This window comes from Quercus robur, chromosome 3, assembly GCF_932294415.1.
Source record: "Quercus robur chromosome 3, dhQueRobu3.1, whole genome shotgun sequence".
Taxonomy (NCBI): Eukaryota; Viridiplantae; Streptophyta; class Magnoliopsida; order Fagales; family Fagaceae; genus Quercus; species Quercus robur.
In genome coordinates, this window is record NC_065536.1 from 59753124 (window position 1) to 59779297 (window position 26174).

The 26174-nt window shown below is 36.4% G+C and overlaps 4 protein-coding genes and 2 long non-coding RNA genes across 7 annotated transcripts; 4 read left to right on the plus strand and 2 right to left on the minus strand.

Annotated features, from left to right (window-relative positions):
- Positions 1 to 5280: 5280 nt before the first annotated feature.
- LOC126719872 (GDSL esterase/lipase 4-like) lies at positions 5281 to 5898 on the minus strand. Its single transcript, XM_050422379.1, has 2 exons — positions 5721 to 5898; positions 5281 to 5606 (listed from the first exon to the last, which is right to left on the minus strand). Exons 1-2 carry the CDS (start codon positions 5896 to 5898, stop codon positions 5368 to 5370), a joined length of 417 nt encoding a protein of 138 aa, XP_050278336.1. The 3' UTR covers positions 5281 to 5367.
- Positions 5899 to 7771: 1873 nt separating this feature from the next.
- LOC126719873 (serine/threonine-protein phosphatase 7 long form homolog) lies at positions 7772 to 10703 on the plus strand. Its single transcript, XM_050422380.1, has 5 exons — positions 7772 to 7882; positions 8920 to 9677; positions 9978 to 10068; positions 10195 to 10535; positions 10679 to 10703. The coding sequence occupies exons 1-5, from the start codon at positions 7772 to 7774 to the stop codon at positions 10701 to 10703; spliced, it is 1326 nt and encodes a 441-aa protein (XP_050278337.1).
- Positions 10704 to 10784: 81 nt separating this feature from the next.
- Positions 10785 to 14614, plus strand: LOC126718641 (uncharacterized). Its single transcript, XR_007653000.1, has 8 exons — positions 10785 to 11485; positions 11588 to 11695; positions 11800 to 11909; positions 12050 to 12261; positions 12751 to 12908; positions 13785 to 13915; positions 14189 to 14247; positions 14498 to 14614. It is a non-coding gene; the product is annotated as an uncharacterized LOC126718641 (long non-coding RNA).
- Positions 14615 to 15195: 581 nt separating this feature from the next.
- On the plus strand, positions 15196 to 17178 carry LOC126716434 (uncharacterized). The gene is made up of 3 exons (XR_007652125.1): positions 15196 to 15600; positions 15692 to 15738; positions 15896 to 17178. It is a non-coding gene; the product is annotated as an uncharacterized LOC126716434 (long non-coding RNA).
- Positions 17179 to 17718: 540 nt separating this feature from the next.
- On the plus strand, positions 17719 to 19949 carry LOC126718642 (chromatin-remodeling ATPase INO80-like). 2 transcript variants are annotated; one of them, XM_050420959.1, is made up of 6 exons: positions 17719 to 17904; positions 18010 to 18067; positions 18296 to 18526; positions 18701 to 18847; positions 19574 to 19681; positions 19765 to 19948. In XM_050420959.1, exons 1-5 carry the CDS (start codon positions 17819 to 17821, stop codon positions 19580 to 19582), a joined length of 531 nt encoding a protein of 176 aa, XP_050276916.1. In that variant the 5' UTR covers positions 17719 to 17818; the 3' UTR covers positions 19583 to 19681; positions 19765 to 19948. The 2 variants fall into 2 exon arrangements, with proteins under 2 accessions (XP_050276916.1, XP_050276917.1); XM_050420960.1 differs by having other exon boundaries at positions 17720 to 17904; positions 19568 to 19681; positions 19765 to 19949.
- An 813-nt stretch (positions 19950 to 20762) lies between these two features.
- On the minus strand, positions 20763 to 23760 carry LOC126719874 (uncharacterized). The gene is made up of 2 exons (XM_050422381.1): positions 20995 to 23760; positions 20763 to 20880 (listed from the first exon to the last, which is right to left on the minus strand). Exon 1 carries the CDS (start codon positions 23758 to 23760, stop codon positions 20995 to 20997), a length of 2766 nt encoding a protein of 921 aa, XP_050278338.1. The 3' UTR covers positions 20763 to 20880.
- Between the last annotated feature and the right edge of the window lie 2414 nt (positions 23761 to 26174).

Genomic DNA, 26174 nt, shown 5'->3' on the forward strand with positions numbered 1-26174 from the left:
TGAATCTTCCTCCACCCCTTCCTCTATTACTATTATTCTTTCCCCTTCCTTTATTAGAGCCACCATGATTGTGTGACTGAGGATGAGAGCTGTTAGAATTCTTATTTCCAAAAGCAAACATAGCCAAAGAATGTGAAAAGCTATCAAGATTCTCTGCCATGGCCTGTTCTTCACTTTGCAACATGATTGAAAGTTGTTCATAGGTGATTGGTTCACTCCTAGTATGGATTGCTGAACAAAAGTGAGCAAAATCTTTAGGCAAACCTTGAAGAACAATACAGATGAGTTCTTCACTATCCATAACTATTCCAACTGCAAGAAGTTTATCACGAGCTATCTTAATCTTCTGCAGAAAGAACCTTTCTTAAGACTTTGAAGCTCCAATTTCAGATTGAGAATGTTTGCCCTTGAGGTTGAGGTAAACCTCTACTCTAGATTATTCCACACTTCTCTTGAAGTGGTGATTCCAACCACGAGAGAGAAAACTTGTGGAGTGAGTGTAGAATTAATCAAAGAAAGAAGAGGCTTATCTTTGATTTTCCAGGTTTGAAACTCCAGATTCACATTTGTGGTCAAGCGTCCTTGAGCATCAAGAAGAAATCGACTAGGTTGTGGAGTTGAGCCATCAATGTGTTCAACTAGAGAGTAAGCCTCCAGAATTGTGATCAACTGGTGCCTCCATGGAATGTAGTTCGTATAATCAAGCTTGATTGACAACAAGTTTGACATATTAGAGAGTAGTAACAATGGTGAAGGTGTTTGAGTAGTGATCTGTGGTGATGGTGGTGAAGGAGTAATGCTTGTAGGAGTAGAGGAAGCCATGGATTCAGGCTCTGATACGATGTAAGAAAACAAGCTTGAAGGTTTAACAATGGCAGATTGTGAAAGAGCAAAGAGAGAAAAGATGAAGAATCAAAAGAAAACTTCTATTCAAGCTTGCGTAATAAAAATACATAACCTGTATCCATTATTTATACATTACACAGATGGTAACTACTCTAGAAGATTCCATCTAACAAACTCTAATAGAAAATACAACTGTACATTATAAAAAATATCTACAACAAATATCTGGAATCATGGAGCTTGATAGAGACAGGGCAAGTCCAAAATAGAATAAGAAAGAGCCACTGATGAAAATGACATTGCTTGGAGCTTTGCACTTAAACACGCATGAGTAAGTATAAAACGATGCCGTTTCTCATTTAATGAAACTCCACCATGTTAAGCTCTGTCTCCTTTTAAACCAAAGTGACCTTTGGAACTGTCCTATATCTTCTTTTCAGGATCAGATTCAGTGAGTTCAATAACTCTACTTTCACTACCAAAACTTACATTTTCCTTTATAATGTATGGCATTAAAGACCCATCTTTGTCATGCGCTCCCATTTATGGCATTTGTCTTCATTCATATTAAATTCTTAACCAATTTGAATATCAACAATTCTTGCTTAATTGTGGTTGGCAAGTCAACTAAAATTTTTGAACTCTGCTTACCCTTTGTATTCTTGTAGTTTTTATGGGATCAACTTCCTAAGTTTTCTTGTCTTTTCTTTCAATAATAATAATAATAGTAATAGTAGTAGTAGAAACCCTGGATGTCCTCACTTTTGAAATACAAATCCATATGAATTCTACTTAGTTATTTAAGCATGGATATTCATTTTCCGCTTATTTAGTATAATAAAATTAGAACTTAAGAATAATTAAACCTAAATGACTTCCTTTTTTTGATAAAAAATTAAACAGTTTAAAAAGTTAATTGTAATACCTACTAATTGGCAATGGGCCAATACATATCTTTCTTCTCCTTGCTTGGATTTTTGCCATGAAAGTGGAAAAACTTGTTAAACAATGGCTCGTATTCATTGCATATTTGCACACCTATTTTAACTCAAAAAGTAAGAGCCTTGTAACTCTTTCCCAAAAATAAAATCCTTAGAGCATTCACATCTAGTTTTTATAAAAAATTTCATTTTACCATCTCAAAAGCTACTTTATCATTTATACCATACCATTTTAGAGCATTCACATTAAAGTTCTCAAAAGCTAAAAATGCTATTTTTTAGCATCTCATTCCAAAAAAGCACACTACAACAAAGGTGTTATTGTTAAAATTTTTAGCATCTGACCTATAGTGAACTGTTATCAATGACAGTCCACTATAACTCAAATCTTATAAATATAATAATTTTTTAATACTACTTTAATTAAAATATCTCTCTCTCTCTCTCTCTCTCTCTCTCTCTCTCTCTCTCTCTCTATTCCTCTTTTCTTCTCACCGAACTCTCTTTTGCTTCTCTTCTTTCTCATTTTCTTCTCTCTTTCATCGATCTCTCTCTTCTTTCTCTTTTTTCTTTCTTTCTCACTTGCTCTCTCTCTTTTTTCCTCTCTCCAACCCTCTTGCCCTTGCCCTCTCTTGCTCGTCCCTCTCCCTTTCACCAGTTTCCCATGGGTGTGAGTCACAGTGTGTCGGTAGCACTGCAGGTCGCCTGGTCAAGATGGGTTGTGGGTTGTGAGTCACAGTTTGGTGGTGGATTGGATTTGGTGGTGGCTAAAATTTTGTGATGGCTGCGTTTTGTGTTTGTGATGTTGGCTGTTTTGTGATTTGGAGGAGGTAGGCTAAAGGTGGTGGCTAAGTTGTGGTTTTGTTTTTGTTTGGTAGTAGGTGATTATGGTTTGTGGTGGTGGTGGTGGTGGTTGTGGTGGGTTGATTTTGGGTTGGGGGTTTATGGTGGTGGCAAGTGGGTGGATGAGTGGGTTTTGGTTTATGGTGGTTGATGGTGGGTGGGTGCCGTTTATAGTGGTGGGTTGATTTTGGGTTGAGGTTTATGGTGTTGGTAGGTGGGTGGGTGATGGTGGCTGGTGGTGACTGTGGGTTTTGTTATAGGTTGGGTTGGCTGGTGGTGACTGGGTTTGCTGTGGGTTTATTTTTGTTTGTGATTTTGGTGGTTGGGGGTTGGGTGGCGGTGGCTATGGCTGTGGGCGGTGGTGGCTGGTGGTAGTGAGTATGGGTGTGGGCAATGGTAGTGGATTTGTGGGTAGTAGAAGAGATGAGATTGAGAATAAAATATAATAATATTTTAATGATGTGGTAAAAAATATAAAATCTTCAATGTTGGGTGTATCGTAAAATGAGTTATTAAAATAGATAAAGTAGGTTTTTGAGATGTTAAATACTAAATCTTTTGAGATTCTTGATAAGAATGCTCTTACAATACACTTAACATCTCAACTTTTATTTTACCATACTACACATTAAAATAATATAAAGTAAAATGAAAATGATATAAAAATATTTCTCACTTCTCTCTCTAATCTCTTTTTTTTTGAGAAACCTCTCTCTAATCTCTATTTCTCTTACTACACATTAAAAAAGTATTATTTACTTTTGCAATTGTGTTACAGACTTACTTAGTACCATCACAAATTTGTGTTGGTATAGCACAATTGTAAGTTTTTTTTGGGTTTACAAGTTCGGGTAACGAGGACTTTTGAAATTTTGATGCTAAAACATATCAACATATGGCATTTGAAAGACCCACTGTGAATGCTCAACGTGCAATGTTGGTCAAAACTCCAAAGCATATTGTACGTAACACTAGAATCCTATGAATGAATACACGGAAGAGATCAGGTTCGAAGGGGTAGTACGGATTTTTTTAGAAAATAACTATAAAATCTAAACAATATCATTAGTTAGCAAACGTTTTAAACTATTTTGGTTTCTAACAATTCGAGTTTATTGGAGTCGATTTGTGGGTTGTAAAATCGAGTTTAGTATACTCGATTTTCCTTTTTTGCAGTGAACGACGTGGGAAATGGGCGTACAGAAATCGAGTTAAATAAACTCGATTTCTATGCATACAAACCGAGTCCAATACACTTGGTTTTTACACATAGAAATCGAGTTAAATAAACTCGATTTCCATGCATACAAACCGAGTCCAATACACTCGGTTTTTACACATAGAAATCGAGTCCATTGGACTCGATTTCTGTGTGTAGAAAACGAGTCAATTAGACTCGGTTTGTATGTATAAAAACCGATTAGCGGTTTTTCTACACAGAAATCAAGTCCGTTGGACTTGATTTCTATTTTCTTTTGCCACACGTGTCTCTCAACAAAACTCTCAAAAAAACTCTCATTCAAAACAGTCTCAAAAAAACTCAGTCCTCCCACACTTTACAGTACTCTCTCAAAAAAAACTCTTTAGTTCAAAAAACTCTCATTCCCTCCCACACTCACAGTGCATCACTCAAAAAACTCAGTCTCTCTCTCTCTCTCTCACTCTCAGTCCTCTTCAGCTCCGTCGCCGTTCCGTCGCACTCGATCTCTCTTCAGCTCCGTCGCCGTTCCGTCGCATTCATTCCCTCTCTTCAGCTCCGTCCTTGTCCGTCGCCGTCGGCCCTCCATCTCGCTTCGGTCTCTCACTTTCCGTCGCCGTCGCCGTCATAGAAACGTCGCCTTCGCCGTCAGCGTCTCCGTCTCCGTCGCCGTCGCCGTCGCCGTCGCCGTCCCAACAAACCGCAGGGTATCATTCTCATTTGATCTCTTCTTTTTGGGTTTTTATATCAGTGTATGATTTTTGCTTATATGTTCTTTTATTTTTTTTATTTTTTATAGTGAGTTTCTGTCATTGCCCAGATATTGCTGGGTATGGGTATGGCAATTATAATAGATACGCTTGGAATTGAATAATTAAAGTAATATTATTTCTGGTCTAACAAAGATATGTTCAAAGCAAATCAATTTGATTGCATGTTAAGATCTAACATAGATTTGTTCAAAGTAAACGAATTTGACTGCATATTAATTTTGGAAGGCAATGCAAGAGGAAAAATATAGAAAATCTTCTTATAATTTAACTACAAGAACATATGCTTCACCGGGTTGCATCCAATCCCCTGAATCATTTTTAGTAGTGTTTGCCACCACTGGCCGAGGTGCATCTCTAGTGTTTGGATCCACCTCTAATTTGGTGTATTGTCCAAATGTTGAGAGTATCATATGATGATTGAATTATTAAACATATAAATTTATGGTTATAAGGGTTCATATATTAAGGATTAATAATTGCTCAATTTTGAGCAGTAATGCACATTTTTCAAAGAAGAAAATACATTTGTTTTAATAATTTATTAGCTTACATGCATAATTTCATTGTGGTTATTGTGTGTGCTTTTTGGAATATATGCGTATAGTTTGTCTGTAATATTTTTTAAATATAAATAAAAAAAATAAACATTAAATACATCTTAATCACTATCCTTATGACATTTGTTATATAACAAAATCATTAATTTATTAAACTATAATATGCTCCATAAGTTTTTTATTTTACATTTATTAAAATTTTAATGCAATCAGTGATCAAACAACTCTTTGAGACTATGAGGTCGTATGACATTGGGACTTCCACTCCAAATCAGCTCTGCGAATTGCTGGTAGGCTTTTTCGGAAGGATGAGGAGCATCAAAGAACACATAGTCACTAATGTTCCTACATAATTCGTACTTTGGGCCATCTGCTCTCTTTCCTCCGCAACTATAAATTCCATTATATGGACCAGTTCCACAGCATGCAATCTTCCCTTCTTTAAAACCTTCCCAACATAATTAAAACAAAGATGCTATTAGTCTATGGCAAAAATAAAAAACAAAGTACAATTAAAAAAAAAAAAAATACATATCGTACTATTAAAATGGAAGTGACATACCATATTTTGAAGGATTATCTATTCTTTCACTAAGAAAAGTGTAGAAATCGGCTATTGAATATTTGAGTCCTTTCAGTTCACTCTCTAGCTTCTTAAGGGCTTTAGGAAGTGCTTTATTGTGTAGTTTCGTAATTGATGTTACTTCCTCCACGCATGGATTGGCTTCTTCTGGTGTCATTGCTTTCACAAGCGGGAAACAACCCAAAGGGGGCAGGTTTAAGATCACATGTTTTCTTCCTCCTTTCTTATATATTTCCTAACAAATCAAATTATAATTATGACCAATGAATTGAGTTATTAATGGGTTTTTGGATTTTTATTTTTATAAAATGTTTATTATTTCTGTGATTTGAATGCACAAGTTATGCTTACCAGTAAATAGGTAGCATTGATTGCTGGGATGACATGATTTCTTATTTATTGAATTGCTGTTTGAACCTAGGGTTTTTATCATGTGGCCTTTTCAATGAACTTTTAACTCTTCACCATCTTGTGTGAAGTTGCCATAATCACGATATATGTTCCTTCCTAGCAAATAAATTGCTCTGATAGTTTTTTCTTGTCATGACTAGCATCTAACTGGGTCTAACGTATTTGCATATAAACTTAGGAGGCATTGAAAAGGCCTGAATAAAAACATCTCTTTAATCTTGGTTTTCTGTTAGGCATTGAACGAGAGGGCAGGGATTTTCTTTATACATATGTACATATGTAAAGAATCTATTGATAGATTTCTCATCATTTGGAAATTAAAAAATTACGTTATTAACTGCTCATACAAGTGTAAATGGACTTTGCCATTAATGCTCCTCTTTCCAATTAATCGTTTTAGTTCTCAAATCAGCATATTTCTTCATTTTTGGCAGTTCCACATATATCATGATGCTTTAACTTTCATTAAATGTCTTATTCCTTTTTTTATATTGTTTTATGGTCTTTTGGTTTTATGGTCTTTGTTTCACAACTAGTGACGCCATTCCTGCATTTATAGTCTCTTTCTTATTGAACATAATTTTTTTTTTTTTTCGTGTAATTGTTTTGGCTGCTTTGTGCTTTTTGTATGTAGTCTTTTTTTCAATAAAATTATTCTTATAAAAAAAAGGCTCTCCTAAATATTACAATATGAAATTCATCATATATATTAAAATGTCTGTCTAGAAATTTATTTTCCTTTCTTCCTTCTTTATATAAGCATAGAAATGATGTTCATCCATATATATACGTATTTGAGGTGCTAATTGCATTTTATACCTTGCAGGAATAGGCTTGAAAAGGCTTCACAACATAAGCTTTTATTGCATGTAGTTGCATAGTGATATTGCAGGTAATGATTCTACTATGTTGCTGCATTTCAAATCTTGGCTGCCATGTTTGCTTTGTTACCTTTGTTCATCTGCTTTACTATACATTGCTGTTATTGAAAATTTTTTATTTATTTATTTATTTATTTTTTGTCCTGGTCTTTAAATTTTGCATTATATTGTCTTATTTTTAACATCTGGTTCTTCACTTCTTCTGCATAGTTTTCACATGAATCTACACAGGCAATGCTGCAATGTTGAAATGATTTTATGATTTCTTACATTATGTTTGGTAGGATGAAGTGTAGAAATGAGATTTTTCGTACCTAGTTGTGTTGGGGTGGTAGGGTAAAGGCTTTGTTCACCATTGTACCCTGGTTTGGATGTTTTGTTGTGAGTTCAGACAATCAATTTTAGAAAGTCTTTTAAGAACCCACCCCACAAACTCCTCCCCCCTTTTTAATTTTTTCAGATCTTTTATGTAGCACGTAACTGTAGGGTCCATTTGGTAGGAGGGAAAATAGTAAGGCCAACTATGTGGGTAGCCCAAATTAATCAACGCGGATATGATTTTCCTTCATTCTTTTTGTCACCTTTTGTAAAACTTCATTGTAGCCCAAATTAATTTTATGAGTAAAGAGGACCATCTGCTTGTTGTCAAAATAAACTGAATCATTTTCTTGTTCATCACTTTCCTTGCCAATTTAACATGTGATTATATTACTCTTGACTCCCTAAACTTCGTGCAGTATGGCTGCTGTTCCTGCTCAGCTCCCTGATGAGTTTGGTCCTGAGCCCACTGACGATTCAGTGTTAAGGTTTATAAAAACACATCGAGCGTGCGCTGTTTGGGAAGGCAAGGTAAAAATGAAAACCGATCACCTGCTGAATATTCTCTTCTTATCCTTTTACATTATGTTGATTTTTTTTTCTTCCCATTTCTGAAATTCTAAGTGTCAATGGTATTACTAGCTTTCAATGCATGGTCATGCGCATTAGTTGGGTTAAGTTAGATTGGTTGACTGTTAGTGTGGGTGTACATGAACAAAGCAATCCTAGGTTCATAAGAGTTATTTTTGTTTGAAGCAATGTGACCTGTGATAATTTTATTGTTGCTTGGCAAGAAGTTGTTCAGGTTGTGGTTGTTGCAGTAATTTTTATTGTTATTATTGAGAACGCTAGCCTTTGCCTCTAGTTTCTTTTACTTTCCTCTATTTAGGTTGTTTATTTTCCATATCATGTCAAACAGAGCTAAATTTTTTTAAAAAAAATGTGCTTGAGATTGGAAGCAATGGTACATGCATAAAATATGATCCTTAGGTTCCAAAAGCAAAACATAGAAGTTTATATTTAGGAATCCATTTGGAATTACAACTTGTCTAACAAACCTAGCTTAATGAATCATATTGAAGACAAGCTTTTGTCATAAATCAAATAAAATCCTTAAGGACCCTTTTCACTTGAGTTTCTTACTTGCATTAAAATACTTAGTTAAGTAAATTCAAGGGTTGGACAACAACAGAGCTTAAGGGAAAACAAACACAAATCAGCAACTATGACAACGAAATACAACCAAATTCCAAGATAGTTACTTAAAGCTTCTTAAATTAATGAAATAGCTTTAAGAAGCCTTTTGACTTTTCCTGGTTTAGAGGCAGCAATAGGCTGGTCGCATGGGAAGCCTTTCATTACTAGACAAATGTATAAAGTGCATTGCATCCTTTTATTTTGCTCCCGTTGTTGCTTTTTTTTTTGGTTTTTTTTTTTCTTTTTGGGGTTGATATTTTAAGGTCCCTTCATAATTGCTTTATTTTTGTTTTTTGGGATCAATAACTACAATCATATATACAAAGGTTATGGCATATTGCATCTCATCACCATAATTCTATCATGTGCAGGATCCAGGGCCACTGAAATGCCGCGGTCGTAATGACGAGTTCCGAAAACGACGCCGGATAGTGGTGGATGATCGTATCGTCGACATTGTGAAGAGAGTTGGATTAGAGGGGCTGTATAGGACCCCAGGTAGAGAGATTGATCATAACCTGATCACGGCCTTCGTTGAGCGATGGCGGCCTGAAACCCACACCTTCCACCTGCCACATGGTGAGACAACGATCACATTACAAGATGTGGAGGTTCTTTTTGGGATTCCAATCGATGGTGAGGCAATTGTTGGAACAACTGACTTGACATGGAAAGATGAATGTCAGAGTCTGCTTGGAATTGCTACTAATGACACCACGCTTAAAGGACAAAGGATCCAAATAAAGAAGCTACTAGAAAAAATTGACGAAGGGTTGCCCGATGATGCAACAGAGGTGGTTGTGCATCAATATGCACGGTGTTATATCCTAGCACTCCTGGCAGACACAATTTTCGCCGACAAGTCTGGTGATAGGGTGCATACGATGTGGTTGCAGATGCTGAGGAACCTTCGGAATCCACCTCAGTACAGTTGGGGGAGCGCTTGCCTTGCATGGCTGTACAGAGAGTTATGCAAGGCAACCGACAGAGGTGCTAGTCAGATTGGTGGGGCCTTGTTGCTAGTTCAGTATTGGGCATGGGTCAGATTCCCTTTTTTGTGCCCAAGGATGGACCTCCCACCAGATGGTGCATATGGCCCACCATTTGCACCTTCTCCATTGTCTATTAAGTAAGTCTCTTCCTTGACCGATTCTCTCTATTGGAAATAAATCCATAATTTTAAACACATTGTTAGACATAGAAAATAAAATTTTAACCTTGACAACCACGGAGGTCATATGTTATGATTGATGTATAATATAAGTCTTATTAATTTTTAGCTCCACCTCTAATCATATGTATAGATAATCATTTATTAGTATAATCTTAGTGGTATGTACTGTTAAATTTACGATTGCCCATCACTTATTGTTGTTGATTACTTCATATTCTCAATTCCAAGTATTGACTCCCTCTTTCGCAATTGTAGGACTGTGTGGGTTGTGAACACCTTGAATAGCCCCGCCGAAATCTGTCTGGTCCGGTACCGTCAGCTTTTAGATTGTATGCATCCAAAACAGGTACCAACATTGTGTTTATTCTATTGTTTATGACTATTGTTTATGATTATTGTATTTATAAATGTAAAAGAGCTCATAGATATGGAACATTGCATAATGTGCTGCCCTTTGATTTGACTATTTTAGGTGGTGTGGCAACCATATGAAGCTGAATTAGCCCACCTGCCTGCGTTTTGTGTCGCCGGAAGGGATGTATGGACGGCAAAGGTACCGCTTGTATGTTTCTGGCTAGTAGAGAAACATACACCGGACCGTGTTGTTCGTCAGTTCGGGATGGTACAAGAACCCCCCCCATATGTTGATACTGACGAAGCCCTTCATGCCATAGACCTGAGGGGGAAGGTGGAGGTGAATTGGAGGGACAGACATGATGGCCATATCCGAGTATGGAATACTCGAGCACGATCTCTATGTCTTGGAGCACGACTAGAGGGTGATATGTCGCCTGCTCATCCATACTTCGATTGGTACGATAGGGTGACTTGGAGGTTCGTCGACCACACTTCGGCTTCACTTATTATTATGGTAATTGCTTCGACCTTTCTTTTCAATTTTTGTTGCGTATCAGGAACTTCAGTATGATGTACTAATTGTATTTATTTACTTTCAGGTTGCCAGTCACAAGAAGTTGTTGAGACTTTATACAGTAGGCAGTCTTGAGTACAAGCATATTTCAGCTGTACTTAAGACAGTGGAACGCCTTCACCATATAACTGCTCGACTTCCGTTGGAAGATATCGATGGGGCAAATCCAGAAGTGCCAGAAGATACTGGACGACCAAGCACGAGCTCAACTCGTGCCAGCCATAGCCATGGTCAGCGTGCTGCATCCCATCAGGTTGTCAGTAGGGCAGATCTCCCTCCACCCCCACGTGCATCTCCTGCCCCAGAGTTCCCTCCACCTCCACATGCATCTCCTTCCCTAGAGATCCCTCCACATACTGCTCATGCAGTTTCTGACCTAGATATCTCTCTACCCACTACTCCTGCATCTTTTCACCCCGAGATCCCTTCACACACCTCACATACATTTTTTGATCCTGCTCATCTTTCATTTACTCCACCATCCTTTGATCTCGGCCCTGATTTCAATCAAACCCCTCCTGTCATGCACACGCAATCCCCATCGTACAACATTGGTCATATAGACCATGTACCGCCCCATAGTCACTCCATGTCATTCATGCCCACTCCTAGACTGCATATAGATCCCATGAGTACGGGCACTCACATTTCATTTGCTACACCATCCTCCCCCGCAGTTGTTGGGAGTCAAGCAAAACAACCAGCTGTGCATGTTGAGAATGAGCAGGTTGTTGGGTTACAGTCACCCCCACAAGGTCGACCTAAACGTACAATGAAAGCACCTCCTTGTGGGACAGGTGGTCACAAAGCAGGACACAACGCTGGCCCCACGGTATGACAAATCATTTAATGTAATAAATATCGAGTAACTACTGTTATGGTTGGTATTGGAATTCATGTAATCCATTGTTTGGTTGTAACTTCATCTTTGCAGCAACGTGAGGAGCCTCACGAAGGAGATGCAGTACCCCCTCCCCCACATACCAGACACTATACGAGACAGCATAAGCGTAAAATGCATTAGGATTAGCATCCCATAGAGGTTCGCTCTCTCTCTCTCGCTCTCTGAAATCACTTTTTTTTTATTTATTTAATTCTTTTAATGCTTTCAAAACATTCCTAATTATTTGATGTGGGTTTATCAAGAAACAAAGGAGGACACTCGAGAATTGGAGTTTCTGACCCTAAGTGATGATCAGCACTTAGCTTAGAAAACACCTCACTCTTTCTAGGTTGGACCTGAAAATGCTTCACAGGTTTGTTAGGATCTCTCTTTCTGCCATATTAATGGTGTTTTTAACAATTAATTTGAATTGACTTTTAGGTAAAATGATAATGTAATGCTTTCAGTTTTCAAATTTTGAACTGCACGTTATAATTTTTTGCCATGGAGCAGGTTTGTCCAGCCCCGTACTGAATGAAGGGGAGCTTGAGTCCTTGCTAAATGATCCCTCTTTGAAACCTCAAGTTTTGCCAACATTTTTTGATATTCGTAAAGGAGTTGATGGTTCCTTGGAAAAGACACTAAATATATATAGTGAAGCTGCTGATGAAGCTGTTCGAAATGGTTCCCAACTGCTTGTTCTGTCAGACCGTTCTGATGTGCTGGTAAAAAACTTTCACCTTACCTCTGTATTCATCCTGAAGTTATCTTTGTTTTTATATCTCAATCCTTTTTTTAGCTCATTGAGAGTTTATATCTACTGTGAGCATGAGTTAATTTTATTAAGTTAAAAAGAATTATATTTAGTTAAATGACCATTGAACAGAAACTTTTATAGTTCACTACTAGCATTATTCTGATCATACCGATGTTTGAACTTCCTGATTATTATTCGTTGTCCTGCATTTTTCTTGATAAAGTTTTATGGCTTTATAAAATATTGTATGTTATGCAAACGATTGCCATTTGTCCTACATGTAGTGGGTCATGTTCTAGTGTGTATGCATGAGTTTTTACGTAAACACACACACACACACATATATATGTGCGTGTGTGTGGTACTTTAACGTAATCCTCATTAAAGCCTGGGAGGAAACTTTTTTGTAGACTGATTTTCTTATGTTGGAGCAATGCGTTGTTTCTTTTTCTTCCAGGAACCAACTCGTCCGGCAGTTCCAATACTTCTGGCTGTTGGTGCGGTTCATCAGCATCTTATTCAGAATGGATTGCGAATGTCAGCTTCTATTGTTGCAGAGACTGCACAATGCTTCAGCACTCATCAGTTTGCCTGTTTGGTTGGATTTGGTGCAAGGTAATTTTTCCCTTGTGAAAATTTTTAAATAATGGATTTCTTTTTATTTGTTGAAAAAAATTAACAAATATTGTTTCTTGTGCCATATTTTCTTAAAGCATTATTTTATTTGGTCTGATACCAGTTACTCTAAAATGTTCTCAGATAAATTCACTTTCTGTGTGTTAGTTGCATTATCTTAGACAATTTCATAGATCCTTTATAGTTGACACCTATGAAAAAAAATAGATCGTTTATAGCTGATCCCACTGTGAGAAGCAAAAAATTAATAATCAATATATATTATAATTTAATTATTGCAATTAAAAATTAACTGCTTTAATTTTTTTTTTACTTACAAATGGGGAGGGGGATTTGAACCCATACTCTCTCCATGGAGAGGAGCATACAATGCTACTGAGCCATGAGGCTCTTGGCATTTGTACGGCATACATAAAATAGAACAAAGTGTATTTCTGTAAATGAAGGAACAGTTTTTTATTACTTATAAAAAAAAAAAGTAGGAATAGTTTCTTGAAAGTAAAGCTATAAGTTGCAGGGACAAGATTACTTTCTGGAAATGTCTCAGTAGCTGATTAAATCCCGCTAACAGTGTAGAATATTGTAAAAATGCTTTAAATGTATAATAAGTCCTTTTTTTTTTTTTTTTTTGCTAAACAATGTATTGCAAACTTCTGTTCCTGTTTTACATGCACGTTTGGTTGTGTTAATGCTTGACCAAACTGTCTTATGAAAAGATCTTAGAGGGTTCTACATCCCTCTGAATCAGAATCCTCTTCTTCATCTTCATTCCATTATTTGGGCTTGTTGATACTTTTACGTCTATTTTTTATCTTGAAAATGCTTAACACTATATCTCTTGAATTATTTTTTCAGTGCCATATGTCCATACTTGGCACTAGAAACATGCCGACAGTGGCGTCTGAGTAATAAAACCGTAAACAATTATGAGGAATGGAAAGATGCCTACTGTAACAATTGAGCAGGCTCAAAAGAACTTTTGCAAGGTCAGTACATCAATATTAGAAGGAATATTTTAGGGATGAAAATATTTTGCTGTAATTTTCTAATGCAATTCATGTAATATTGTTCCCATAGCGTGTGTTGGCCCAATTCAATCCAGGCACTTATGTCAAGTGCGTTAGAACTTGATGATTCATTTTAGTGAGTTCCACCTTAAGAATTATCCACTTCTGGTTTATCTGTGGTTTCAATAGAAAAAAATGTTGCTCTATTCCATTGCTTTACTATTTTATACTGATTGTTTCTAATTATTTCAGGCTGTTAAATCCGGTCTTCTCAAAATTCTTTCCAAAATGGGAATCTCATTGCTTTCTAGGTATTAACTCTTTTTATTTTTATTTATTTATTTATATATATATATATATATATATTTTTTTTTTTTAATCATGAATACCTCCGGTGTACTAGAGTGGCACTAATGTAATACCTGTTTTTTGTTCACTTTGCTAATTATATTCCCATTATACGTATAAAATATTCCTTTCCCATGTATATGAAAACAAGAGCTCCTATCAGCAGTCCTGGTTAATAGGCAGCAATTTTGACTAAATATCTAAAATTTGCAGGCTTAAGCAAGGGAGAAAGCTGAAAAAGAGGGATTTGAAGTAAGCAATCCCAAGACCCAAAATTTGGTGGCTAACACAAAGGCCCTAGCAGAAAATGAAGGGGAGGGACTTGCCAAGGTTACATTTCTTTTACTTTTGTGCCTTGATTTATCCACCCCCTAGCTTAAATAAGTGTCCCTGCTCAGCACACTGTAATTCATCTTGATTATTACAGCACAGTTGAAGAGTTGGTGGAAGTGGGTCCTGAACAATTAAAGGAGGTAAGGAGTTTTTTTTTTTCTTTTTTATAAACCTATAGTTGTAAGACTCCAGAACATATGACCTTACAAGAGTAATTGTGAATCATTTTCCCCCCTAGTAAAAGATATAAGGTGTTAGCAAATAGCTTTCAATGAAGGGATGATATCCTCCTCCATTAACTGAGGCAGTGGCTTGGCCGCAGCTTTTGCTGGAGGTTTGGCCTTTGCTGGAGCTTCTTCTTGAGCTGTCTTCACCTCCTTTGTGGGTCCAATGATAATGTAGTATGCCTTACTTTGTGATAGTTATTATTAAATTACCATCTCATATATATACACACACACATATATCACCAAATTGTTCATTTTCTTTCCCGGCTGATAATTAGTAGCACAAAAGTCAATTGTTTTTAAAAAAATAACAAAAAAAAACTACTGGATATGTTGAATTCTCCATTTATTTTTTTGTATCCCTTGATTTGTTATCACTTTTTTGGCAATTGAACAAGACTCAAAACACAAAATAATAGTCTTTGGTGTGTAGAACAACTCGCTACAGCATATTCCAGAAAATAAGAAAATTACCAAACTACCCCTAGTTTTAGTAAGACTTTATTAAAACTGAACCAGCAACTTTCTAAAGTAAAGAAACTAAATACTTAGATTTAATAACAACTAAAGTAGCCTTTAAAAGGTGCCAAAAAGCCCCCCACGTCAAAATTAGTCCATAATTCTAGGTTTACTATTTAATCTTGTTTCTCCTTGAACACTTTACTTTTTGCATCATTAAGCCTAACGTATAAGTTATCATTTGTCCTTAATGCCATTATCTTTCAGGTACTTAATATACCGACTAAGATGAATGAGGTGACTAATAACTTATGTTGAATCATTTTGCTCATACAGTCATTGATAGTCATCCTTTAATACTGATCATTTGTGCATCCTTTTTGTGCAGCTGTTGGTGCCATATTGTCAGCAACTGATTCAGTTTGCACGCTGCAGGTACACGATGTTCATCCTTACATGAATGTTATACATGGCAGCATTTTAGGAGAGCAGCCTCTGTTCATGTTGTGTATCCTCCTTATAGAGCATTTTAAAATGCCATTCTTTCACATACTAGTTGATATCTGATTAATGGATTCTGGCTTTGAAACAGGGACAAGGAGCTTGTCATTTCCTTCAATGGGAGGATACTCAAGAAATTACCACAATTAATGATCTTGTAGATGAAAGCAAACATGGCATATCTGTAGATTCTACTTCAACAAGCCATGAGTTAGTCACTAAAATGGGTGATTTGAGTACTAATAATTGAAAGAGGAAGTTTGATTCACTAGAGATGGAAAATCCTCAACATCTCCCAACTTCTGTGGCTGTACATGAACATTTTGAGAAAGATCAAGAGCCTGTCATAGAGAGGAGTGAACATGATGAGAGTTCAGAGAATTTAACATCTACAAAGTATATTGATCCATCACGAGTTGAGGACTCTTCAAATCTCCAAGACCTAGCTGTGCTGGAGGTTGAGTTGACTGTAAGTGAACCTTCTGCTCTTACTGTATCTTTGCATTCTTGTTGGCCTTTTGCCAATGGTGATTGGTACAGTTTTTGTGTCAATCATAAACTCCTCGTGTATGCACTCCATCTGTGTTCAGTGTGAAATGCTCCTGTCTATCATCATTAATTGTCTGATATTTAACTAGTTAACACTTGTGACATGGTATGACCTGATTAGACATGGTGTGACTTGGGTGGGGTAGTGTGAGTTGTGAGGGTGGTTTTGATAGTTGTGGAAAAAAATGCCCACACCTTATATGGAGGAAGTGGGGAATATTTGGCTAAACAAAAACGGGAAGGCTGCTATCCTTATATATGAATTCTCAATTTACATGCTGGATTGGCTACATTAATTCTTACATCTAAATTTTGGATGGAGTGAGTGTACTGCTCTCCAACCCCCCACCTCCAATCCTTTTGTTTTACTTGTTGTTGGCTAGCAAGGTATTATCGGCCAATTGACTATAATTGGAGCCTATCTTTAGCTAAACTAGAGCTTTCAATCTTTTTTGCAACTCAAGTTTGCATCCTTTCCTGCCATTGTCCTTTCGGTGCTGCAATTCAGATCATTTGTGTCCATTGGTGCAGCCATTGGACAACAACAAATCTTGCACTTGATCATGGCAGCTTGCCCTGAATTAATGCAAGCCATAAGCCTGTAACCACCAAGAATTAAGCAAGCATCTTCTTTTGCCATATGCCCTTCTGATCAGTTTGTGCCTGTCTGACTATCATGATCTGATAGGTACAGGAACATGCCAATTTTGCTGTGTTTGAAGTATTTAGGATTCTAGAAAGAAAAAAAATGATAAAAACTTAGGATTCTTTTTGACAATAATCTGAACTTTTTGAATATATTTATATTGTAGCCAAAGAAAGAAAATGGATCGTACTAGATTTAATATAGTACTATATTTGCATGTTTTTAATATAGTAAACTAGTATGCATCGCACTATATTTGTTGAGCTAATGTCTACCATCCTTTTGTGCCTGAAATCATTTATTTATTCAGCATTCGTTTATTAAATATGTAGTCACATAAAGAACAAGTTTTCTCATCCATCTGATCTTTCCTTTCCTTTTTTGAACTCTGCTTTTATTTCTTTTAATAAATTGATACCTGTTGTTACTTTAGTTTTCATTTCATATCCATTCTGTTCTTTTTATTTCAATGTGCTTTTTTTATCATCATCATTCTTGTTGATGTTGATATTATTATTAGAATTATTTTGTTAAGAGAAATTAAGATTCAATATAAAACGTCATCCAGATAAATTGTATCTTTTTAGTATTGCAGTATCGACATGTCTACAGTATCACATAAGAATTCAGTTTTAGCCATTACAGCCCTCCTAAAGTTTCATGAATCATCTTTCTGGTGAATAGTTTATGTTTCTAATCCTTTATATTCTCATCATTAATTCATTGGATATTTGACTCGGCAGTATAAGATGGAAGACACTGCTTAGCTTCAATTGTCGGAACCGATTGCTGCTGACTGGTACACCTATCCAGAATAATATGGCAGAGCTGTGGGCCCTTTTGCATTTTATTATGCCAACCTTATTTGACAGCCATGAACAATTTAATGAGTGGTTTTCAAAAGGGTAAGCATTTTTTCTTTGGTTGGTTCATCTTTTCGGTGAGTGTAGCCTGCAGTCTACAGAATTATAATATTTTCCTATCAATGATCTTTTACTGCATTCTATCAGAATCGAGAACCATGCAGAGCACGGGGGTACTTTGAACGAGCACCAGCTTAACAGATTGGTGAGTTTGCCTTTTTCAGTATTGTCATTGTGAGAGTGAGCAATAAAGTTTTTTTGTCTACTTGCTGCCACGTACCATCCGAGACCATATATGTATGCTATTTAAAATAACTACAATAATTCTCAGTTTCTTTTGAGATCATGATCTCTTCTGCCTTCACTTTTGACCTTTGATATTAATATAACTATATCTTTCTAACTTGTATTTTGGTTGCCTTTTTTCTTACAGCATTCAATTCTTAAGCCTTTTATGCTGCGAAGAGTTAAAACAGATGTAATTTCTGAGCTGACCAGGAAAACTGAGGTTACAGTGCATTGCAAGTTGAGTTCTCGCCAGCAAGCTTTTTATCAGGCTATTAAGAACAAGATATCTCTTGCCGAGTTGTTTGAGGGCAATCGTGGGCATCTTAATGAGAAGAAAATACTAAATTTAATGAATATTGTCATTCAGCTGAGAAAGGTATATTCTCAATTCTATTGGCATTCTGTTTGGTTCCCCTTCTTCATTTAAAAAGTATAACTTATCAACTCTGTGGGGGCAAGAAGTTGTGGAGTTTCATGCATTTTGTCTGTCATGTGGAATATTTCTTTTTACTAGTTGTCCATGACATGTGTTCCAATGGTGCAATGGTAGGTGTGTAATCATCCAGAGTTGTTTGAAAGGAATGAGGGAAGAACATACCTCCACTTTGGGGAGATCCCAAATTCTCTTCTGCCCCCTCCCTTTGGGGAGTTGGAGGACGTGCACTATGCAGGAGGTCACAATCCTATAACATACAAGGTACGTTCTTAAAGCTTTTTCTGCCTTACATTAATGTTTTTGTTTGTTATATATACTACCAAAACATTAAGGTTCACTGTCATGAAAATGCCAACCTTACTAAATACTCAATTCTTAGGTTTCTCTTATAGCTTTAAAAGTGAGGAAAGTTGCTTTGCTTCTTCTTCTTCTTCTTTATTTATTTATTTATTTATTTTTAATAAAATAAGTGAATACTTCATGCATTTGCACTTGCTTTATGTGTTTGGCTATAGACATGACACATGTACAAAAAAAATTAAAAAATTAAAATTAATGATTCTTTTTTGTTGATAAGGGCAGATTGTTCTGTATTTTTTTTGAGTTAGGCCAGCAGGCTAATATTTTTTTCTAGGAGGTCATTTGGTGAGCTCAAATATTTTTTTGTGGGGGAATGGGGGGGGGGGAGAGGGGTGGGCAATTCAATTTTTTCGAATCCCAGCCTTTGGCAGGCCTCTATATATGTGCGTGTGTGGGTGTTGTAAATGGGAATTCAAATTTTGGTGGGCACCATAGCCACCCAAGGGATATTTTGACTCTTCCAATGTGATGAGAATGCACGCTCCAGCTTCATTCTCTGCTTTAGTTTATGAGAATAAGGAACTTGAGCTCTTTATAGTTTATGTTTCTCTTGCTTTGTTCTTGCTAACTTGCTGCTTGCCCTTATCAGTTATCTGTTAATATATATATTTTTTCTTCCAGTGACAGATTGTATAAGTCAAGTTTTAGGACTTCATATTCTGGGTTGGTTGGGCCGGCTTGCTTTCCCTCCTCCTCGATGTTTATTAGTTCTTCCACCTCGGCCTCTCTCTTGTGGTAAATACAGATTACATTCCATTTGTTTGGTTTTTTTTCCCTCTTTCATCTTTGGTTGTGACTCTGATTCATATTTTTGGCAGGTGTTTTCCCTAATTTTGATTCCATATTTGTTCCTCGAGATAAAGATGTGTCTAATTGTGAAGGCTCTGCTGACCTGCATCATAGTCCTTCAATTGTTAAATTTGATGAGACGTCATCACAAATATCTTGTCGTGACGCTCAGTCTTCGAGTGAATTGTCAATCCCCAAGAGTCCTTATGTGTTTGGCTAAAAGGTAGCGTAACAACTTTAAACGTGGATGTGCTTGAGCAGACAGTGTTGCATGTTCAAAATCAGCTTCTTACCCGTCTTGAATCAATGAATCCGCTTCAACACGAGTCCATGACACAGGTGTTTATTGTTTATTGTTTCTCTCTTTTTGGTTGTTTTTTGATGAATGAGCATGATTGCACTGATGGTACTGACCAAGCTTCAATTGGAAGTTGTAGCATCAATGCTCAAAGCACGAATAATTAAAGGGCTGATGGTGGATTGACAATATATATTACTGCTTGAAGGGGAAGGGAAGGATGTGCATGTGTCTATAGCATTCAGGAAAAATCATAGTTAAGAATTGTGAACATTGGGTTCAATAAAGGCTTTTTATGTTTTTTTTTTTTGGGAACAAAAGAACCCTTACAAGTAATATTCTCCCCTAAAAAATAAAATAAATTTTTATTTTTATTTTTTTACCTAAATAATGAGGCTATTGCATTTACGTGGAGCTCTCTTGCCATTTCTCTTTTTGGTCTTCTATAATTAACTATAATAGGAGGAAAAAAACAACCTTAAAAACAACCTTAACCGTCCAAGTCACACATCACTCTGACAAAATTTGTTCCTGGCCTGGATATATATGTACTGTTTAAAGTTCATTTCAGTAAGTTAATTCAATCATCACAATTAAACTAGTGAGTAGTAAGCAATATAAACTACAAAATTGTGGGGATTTAAAATTGAAAGACAAAATTAAACAGTCATAATATCACAATCTAGAAACAGGTACATTAGATATAAAATACTTCAATTACAAGTTCATTCAGTGACAAACAAAATAATAATTGTGTGGATACAACCCAGTAGTAAGTTCAAATACATAATAAAGAGAACCCCAATTGACATCTACAATGCCATTCCAAACTCGAGTATTTGCATGCCTAGCAAAAATTCAAATATTGTTGTTAGATACCAAAACCCAAAACATACGTACTAATCTATGCAACTTGGCTAATTGATACAATCATGGCATTTTATATAAAAGCATCACTTACCTAGTTTGGATTATTACTGCTTGTCGAAGCCCCACGGGAAAGCGGACATCTTCTACGGTTATGCCCATGTTGATGACACAGTCCACAGCTCTGCTTTTGCTGAATCTCCCTCAAGTCAGAATCTGGCCTCCGGCTTCCCGGTTCTCGCCGGACCCCATCCATCTCATTTCGTATCCTAGACGCCACAGGTCGACCTTTGCCCCGCAACAGTTTTGGGTCAGGCACCCACTTTGGACCATCCACATCCCTCCACAATGAATCTGACTTTGGCACCACAAATGCATGTGAGTAGGTGTGAATGGCGTTCACCAAACTATAACATGGGTCAATATATGCAGTCGCATCTTGCCCCAAGTACTGAAGAGCTTTAATTGCATGTGAACAAGGGATCTTTCTAATTTGCCACTTTCCACAACCACATGTTCTGGCCTTTACATTTACTTCATAACTATGGTGTCCCCCTCCAGAGCTATAGATGTTGTATGAAGTAATTACTTGATATATACCATTCTGATTATTAAACGGATTTATTTGGTGTGAAATTGATTTTTGTAGGTTGTGTCCATAGATTTTTAAGGCATATTTAGTCCATACCTTGTCCTTTGAGAGCTCATGAGTAATTTCTTTGTGTCGATCATGGAAATACGCAACAAGTTTGCAATGAGTGAATTCAACCATTGCAGCAATGGGTAGGCCACGGGCACCTTTGAGTACTCCATTGAAGCACTCCGAGACATTGGTTGTCATAGCCCCATAACGGTATCCACCATCATGTAGTTGGGTCCACTTGTCTAGATCCTCATTCATTAGATATGTGTATGGCATGATGGATGAGTCGGGTTCACTTTCCTGCCGCTCGGTTCTCCGTTTCTTCCTAAGGGCCTCGATCTCAGCTTCCTTGATAGGTTGCATGTACAGCTCAAATTTTGATTCCTTAGTAGCATACCCCGCTTTCAAGGCTAATGACTTTAAAGTGGCGTCCTGAAAATGCGTGTTGAAGTTGCTAGCAACATGTCGAAGGCAATATCTGTGAACTACTCGTTGTCGTCCATCATCATGTCTAGGCCAGTTTGCAATTGCACTTTGAATACCCTTATGTCGGTCAGAAATTATACAGATGTCCTTATCTGCTATCACATCCCCCAGTGCATTCCTGAGGCGTTCTAAAAACCACCCCCAACTAGACCCTGACTCTTTGTCCACAACAGCAAAGGCAAGAGGCAAAACCTTGTTGTTGGCATCGGTGGCCATTGCAATCAACAACACCCCTCGATATTTACCATACAAATGGGTCCCATCAATACTGATCACTGGCTTACAATGTCTGAATCCTGCAATGCATGGAGCGAAAGCCCAAAATATATAGCGCAATATTGTATCACCGAACTCGTCCCTGGGTATGGTGTGAAACCAGAAACGGGTGCCAGGTTCTTGATCCCAGTATGCAAACAATAACTTTTTCAACCTTTCGTAAGACTCTTCCCAATCCCCAAATATCTTTGCAATACCTCGTTGTTTCGCATCCCATATCTTATAGTAAGAAAGAATATGCCCATAATACTTCCCTTTAATGAAATGTCTGAGGTGATAAATTGTTGCCGTGTGTTTCTCTTTCAACAATGGAACAAATTCTTCTGCTAGAAAATTACAATCCATCATTCTACCATCAAGGGCCGTGGCAAGGGGCATACAACTATGAGGACCCCTATAAGATGTGACCATCCATAGTCCGAGTTCAGGCTTCACAACTGCCCCAACGTACCACATGCATGATTCATCGCTGCATTTCACAGACAGTCTACTTGTGGTCGACCTACTAGTCACAAAGTTTCTGTTATGCTTTGCGGCGTAAATTGTTAATGCACGTCTCACCGCATCTTTATTAGCAAAAATCAACCCTTTCGCAAAATTCATGTCTGCATTCCAAGAACCAAATGATTGCTGAACAACTTCAGGATCAACCATATTTTCCCAAGTATTTTCATAAAATGATGAGGCAGGAGGTTCATAAACGAGGGCCGTATTTGTAACATGCTGAACTCTAGCATTAGCGTCCTCATCATCTTCATCACATTCAGCCATATCATCAACATGAGGAATGTGAGTAATTTCATGGTCATCAAGACCCCTGTCAAAGTCACCATCGTCAATCCTCTCTTCATACTCATCTCTATCCTCACAATCTTCCCTAGAACAGTCTTCGTCTTCATCTTCATCTTCAACTACTGGAACTGTAGAGGATTCACCTCGATGTGTACAAAATTGATCTTCATATCTATTTCCAGGTTCACTCTCAATTGTTACTGGTGTCTCTTGAAAAGGGGGTGTATAGCCTCCCAATGTGGTGCATTGATCATCTAGGACTGCAAACTGTAGAGATGTAGTTGTTTGTACAATTTCGTCTTCTACGCCGACTTCTGCACGAGGCTCCAAAGTGACATATAACTCAAAATCTGCTGCTTGTTTCCATTTGTCCATCTTACTAAACATGAATTTCACATGTTTGTCCTCTGTTATCGCCATATATCTGTAATTAATGCATTGATTGAGGACTTCATATGGAGAACGGAAAGTAATATGTATGTCATGCAAAGCAGGGTTCACTTGCAACTCTTCCATAATTTTTACTTTCAGCTCATTCAGGGTCTTTAGCTTACGGCGTATCATCATATAGTAGCACTGGATACCCGGACCTTGAAATGAGGCTCCATCATAAGGGTTGGCATTGCTAAGGGGTCCACCATAGTATATATTTATATAGATCATTGTCAACCTATAGATCATCAAGTGCAATTGTGTTAGTGACAAATTTATAACGCTCAATCAACATCAATCACAAAACTTTGCGTATGAAATGCCAACAATACTAACCTCAACCAAATTTGCATATACTCACCTTTAGTAATCTTACAAAAATAGTCATTACCAATTTCATATTCTTTAAAAATTCTAAATCATTCTAGGGGCATGACTTTCAAAACCCATTCAAATAAGTTATGATGAACAAAATATTATATACCAACCAGTTATCCATTGAAATCTCTGTTACAAATCTTAAACAAATATATCTTGAAATAATTTATGGTAAAAAGACTACTATCTTAGGTATCAAACTCATAATGTTATGATATATCCATGAGAAAGACCTAAAAGTACTAAATATTCCTAACAATTGATCACAATATTTAGTACTAAATATTCCCAATAATTAATCACAATATTAATTTTTTTTTTAACTTAGCATATTATCACAATATTTACACTAACAAACAAAACAAATATTCCCATATGTTGTAATAACATAATAATCACAATATTTGGTACTAAATATTCCCAATAATCACAATATTTGTAGTTATTTTCTAAAAAAACCCTAATGACTCCATTCTTTTTGCCAATATCTAATCCCCTAAAATCCTAAAGGGCTATGGAAATGGACAGCGTTTGCTCTCTTTCTATTTTTAAAGTCTGCTCCTTTTTTCCTAACTTGGAATGTTACAAATGGTAATAACACCAAATATTTGTAAATTTTTCACAAACTATACGTGCTCGTGCTGCACCATCCTTACACATTCATTCATGGTCATGGTCATGGTCATGACCATTTCATGTTACAATTTTACTGTTGCAACTTCCTTAAAAAAAATAAAAAATAATTGGATTTATAAAATAATTGGATTTATGCCAAAAAAGTTTTATATATTCTCTTAAATGAAAAAATAAAAATAAAAAGGAAAAAATTGCATATCTAGAGTACTCAAATTTTCACATAATAATCACAATATTTGGTACTAAATATTCCCAATAATCACAATATTAACTTTCTTAAAAAAAAACTTAGCAAATAATTTAATCACAATATTCACACTAACAAAAAAAAAAAAAAAAAAAAAATTCCCCAATATGTTGTAATTTAATCAAAATATTTACACTAACAAAAAAAAATTCCCCAATATGTTGTAATTTAATTACAATTATTTACTAAATATTCCCAACAATTAATCATTAAATTACTACTCATTATAGATATTTTTTCTTAAGTAGATTTATGATCTTATATAAATGTGTTATAACATTAATTTAAAAAAAAAAAAAATAGCAAATAATCACAATATACTAACAAATAAATTAATCACACTATTTACACTAACAAATAAGAAAAACAAAACATTTCCTAATATGTTCTAAATTTTTCTTTAAAAAAAACCTAGCAAATAATCACAATATACTAACAAATAAATTGATCACAATATTTACACTAACAAATAAGAAAAAACAAAACTTTTCCTAATATGTTCTAAATTTTTCTTTAAAAAAAATCTAGCAAAATAATCACAACATTGTAAAAATATTACCTGAGAATGTTGTGTGATGAGTGTTCTGTGAGTGAGTTGAATATAGAGACTGTGAGTTGAAAGAGTGTTCAAGAGAACTTATATTCACAATACAGAGAGAGCATATAGAGACTGAGTTGAAAGAGTTGAAAGAGAACTTATATTCACAATACAGAGAGAGCATATAGAGACTAAGTTGAAAGAGTTGAAAGAGTGTTTAAGATAACTTATATTCACAATACAGAGAGAGCATATAGAGACTGAGTTGAAACAGTTGAGAGAGCATAAGACAGTCTTGAGTTTCTGATATTCACAATACAACTTATTCCCACGGCAAGAGAGAACTTATTGGAGCTGGGACCCACAGACACATGGAGGGCTGGGGACTGAAGCTGCTGTGGGGGAACTGTGATGCCCACGTGAAAGCTGCTGTGGGATGGGAGTGTTGCTGTTTGATGGAACTGATGCTGGTTTATAAAAGGAAATCGAGTCCAAAGGACTCGGTTCCTAAGCCTGAAAAACGAGTTCGTTAAACTCGACTTCTAAGGCTGGAAATCGAGTCCAATGGACTCGGTTTCCAGGCTTTGAAACCGAGTGCAAGGGACTCGGTTTCCATGCTTTAAAACCGAGTCCTTTGGACTCGATTTCCAGCCTTAGAAGTCGAGTTCTTTTAACTCGATTTCTAGCAATAATAAACTAATAAACCCAGGAAATCGTGGATACTGAACTCGAGTTGCTATATTCCAAATTAGTTTCAAACGTTTCCTAACTAATGAAATAGTTTCGGTTTCAAGGTTATTTTCTAAAAAATCCCGGGGTAGTACTTTACTCTCGACCATTGCTTCC

Excerpts from the sequence above, each read along its gene's own strand:
- LOC126719872 (XM_050422379.1), bottom strand. The coding sequence starts at position 5,898 with ATGACACCAGAAGAAGCCAATCCATGCGTGGAGGAAGTAACATCAATT. Across the intron at positions 5,607-5,720 it reads AGATAATCCTTCAAAATATG|GTTTTAAAGAAGGGAAGATT; the intron begins GTATGTCACTTC and ends TATGTTGGGAAG.
- LOC126719873 (XM_050422380.1), top strand. The coding sequence starts at position 7,772 with ATGGCTGCTGTTCCTGCTCAGCTCCCTGATGAGTTTGGTCCTGAGCCC. Across the intron at positions 7,883-8,919 it reads GCGCTGTTTGGGAAGGCAAG|GATCCAGGGCCACTGAAATG; the intron begins GTAAAAATGAAA and ends TATCATGTGCAG. Across the intron at positions 10,069-10,194 it reads ATTGTATGCATCCAAAACAG|GTGGTGTGGCAACCATATGA; the intron begins GTACCAACATTG and ends TGACTATTTTAG.
- LOC126718642 (XM_050420959.1), top strand. The coding sequence starts at position 17,819 with ATGGCAGAGCTGTGGGCCCTTTTGCATTTTATTATGCCAACCTTATTT. Across the intron at positions 17,905-18,009 it reads AATGAGTGGTTTTCAAAAGG|AATCGAGAACCATGCAGAGC; the intron begins GTAAGCATTTTT and ends GCATTCTATCAG. Across the intron at positions 18,068-18,295 it reads AGCACCAGCTTAACAGATTG|CATTCAATTCTTAAGCCTTT; the intron begins GTGAGTTTGCCT and ends TTTTTCTTACAG.
- LOC126719874 (XM_050422381.1), bottom strand. The coding sequence starts at position 23,760 with ATGATCTATATAAATATATACTATGGTGGACCCCTTAGCAATGCCAAC.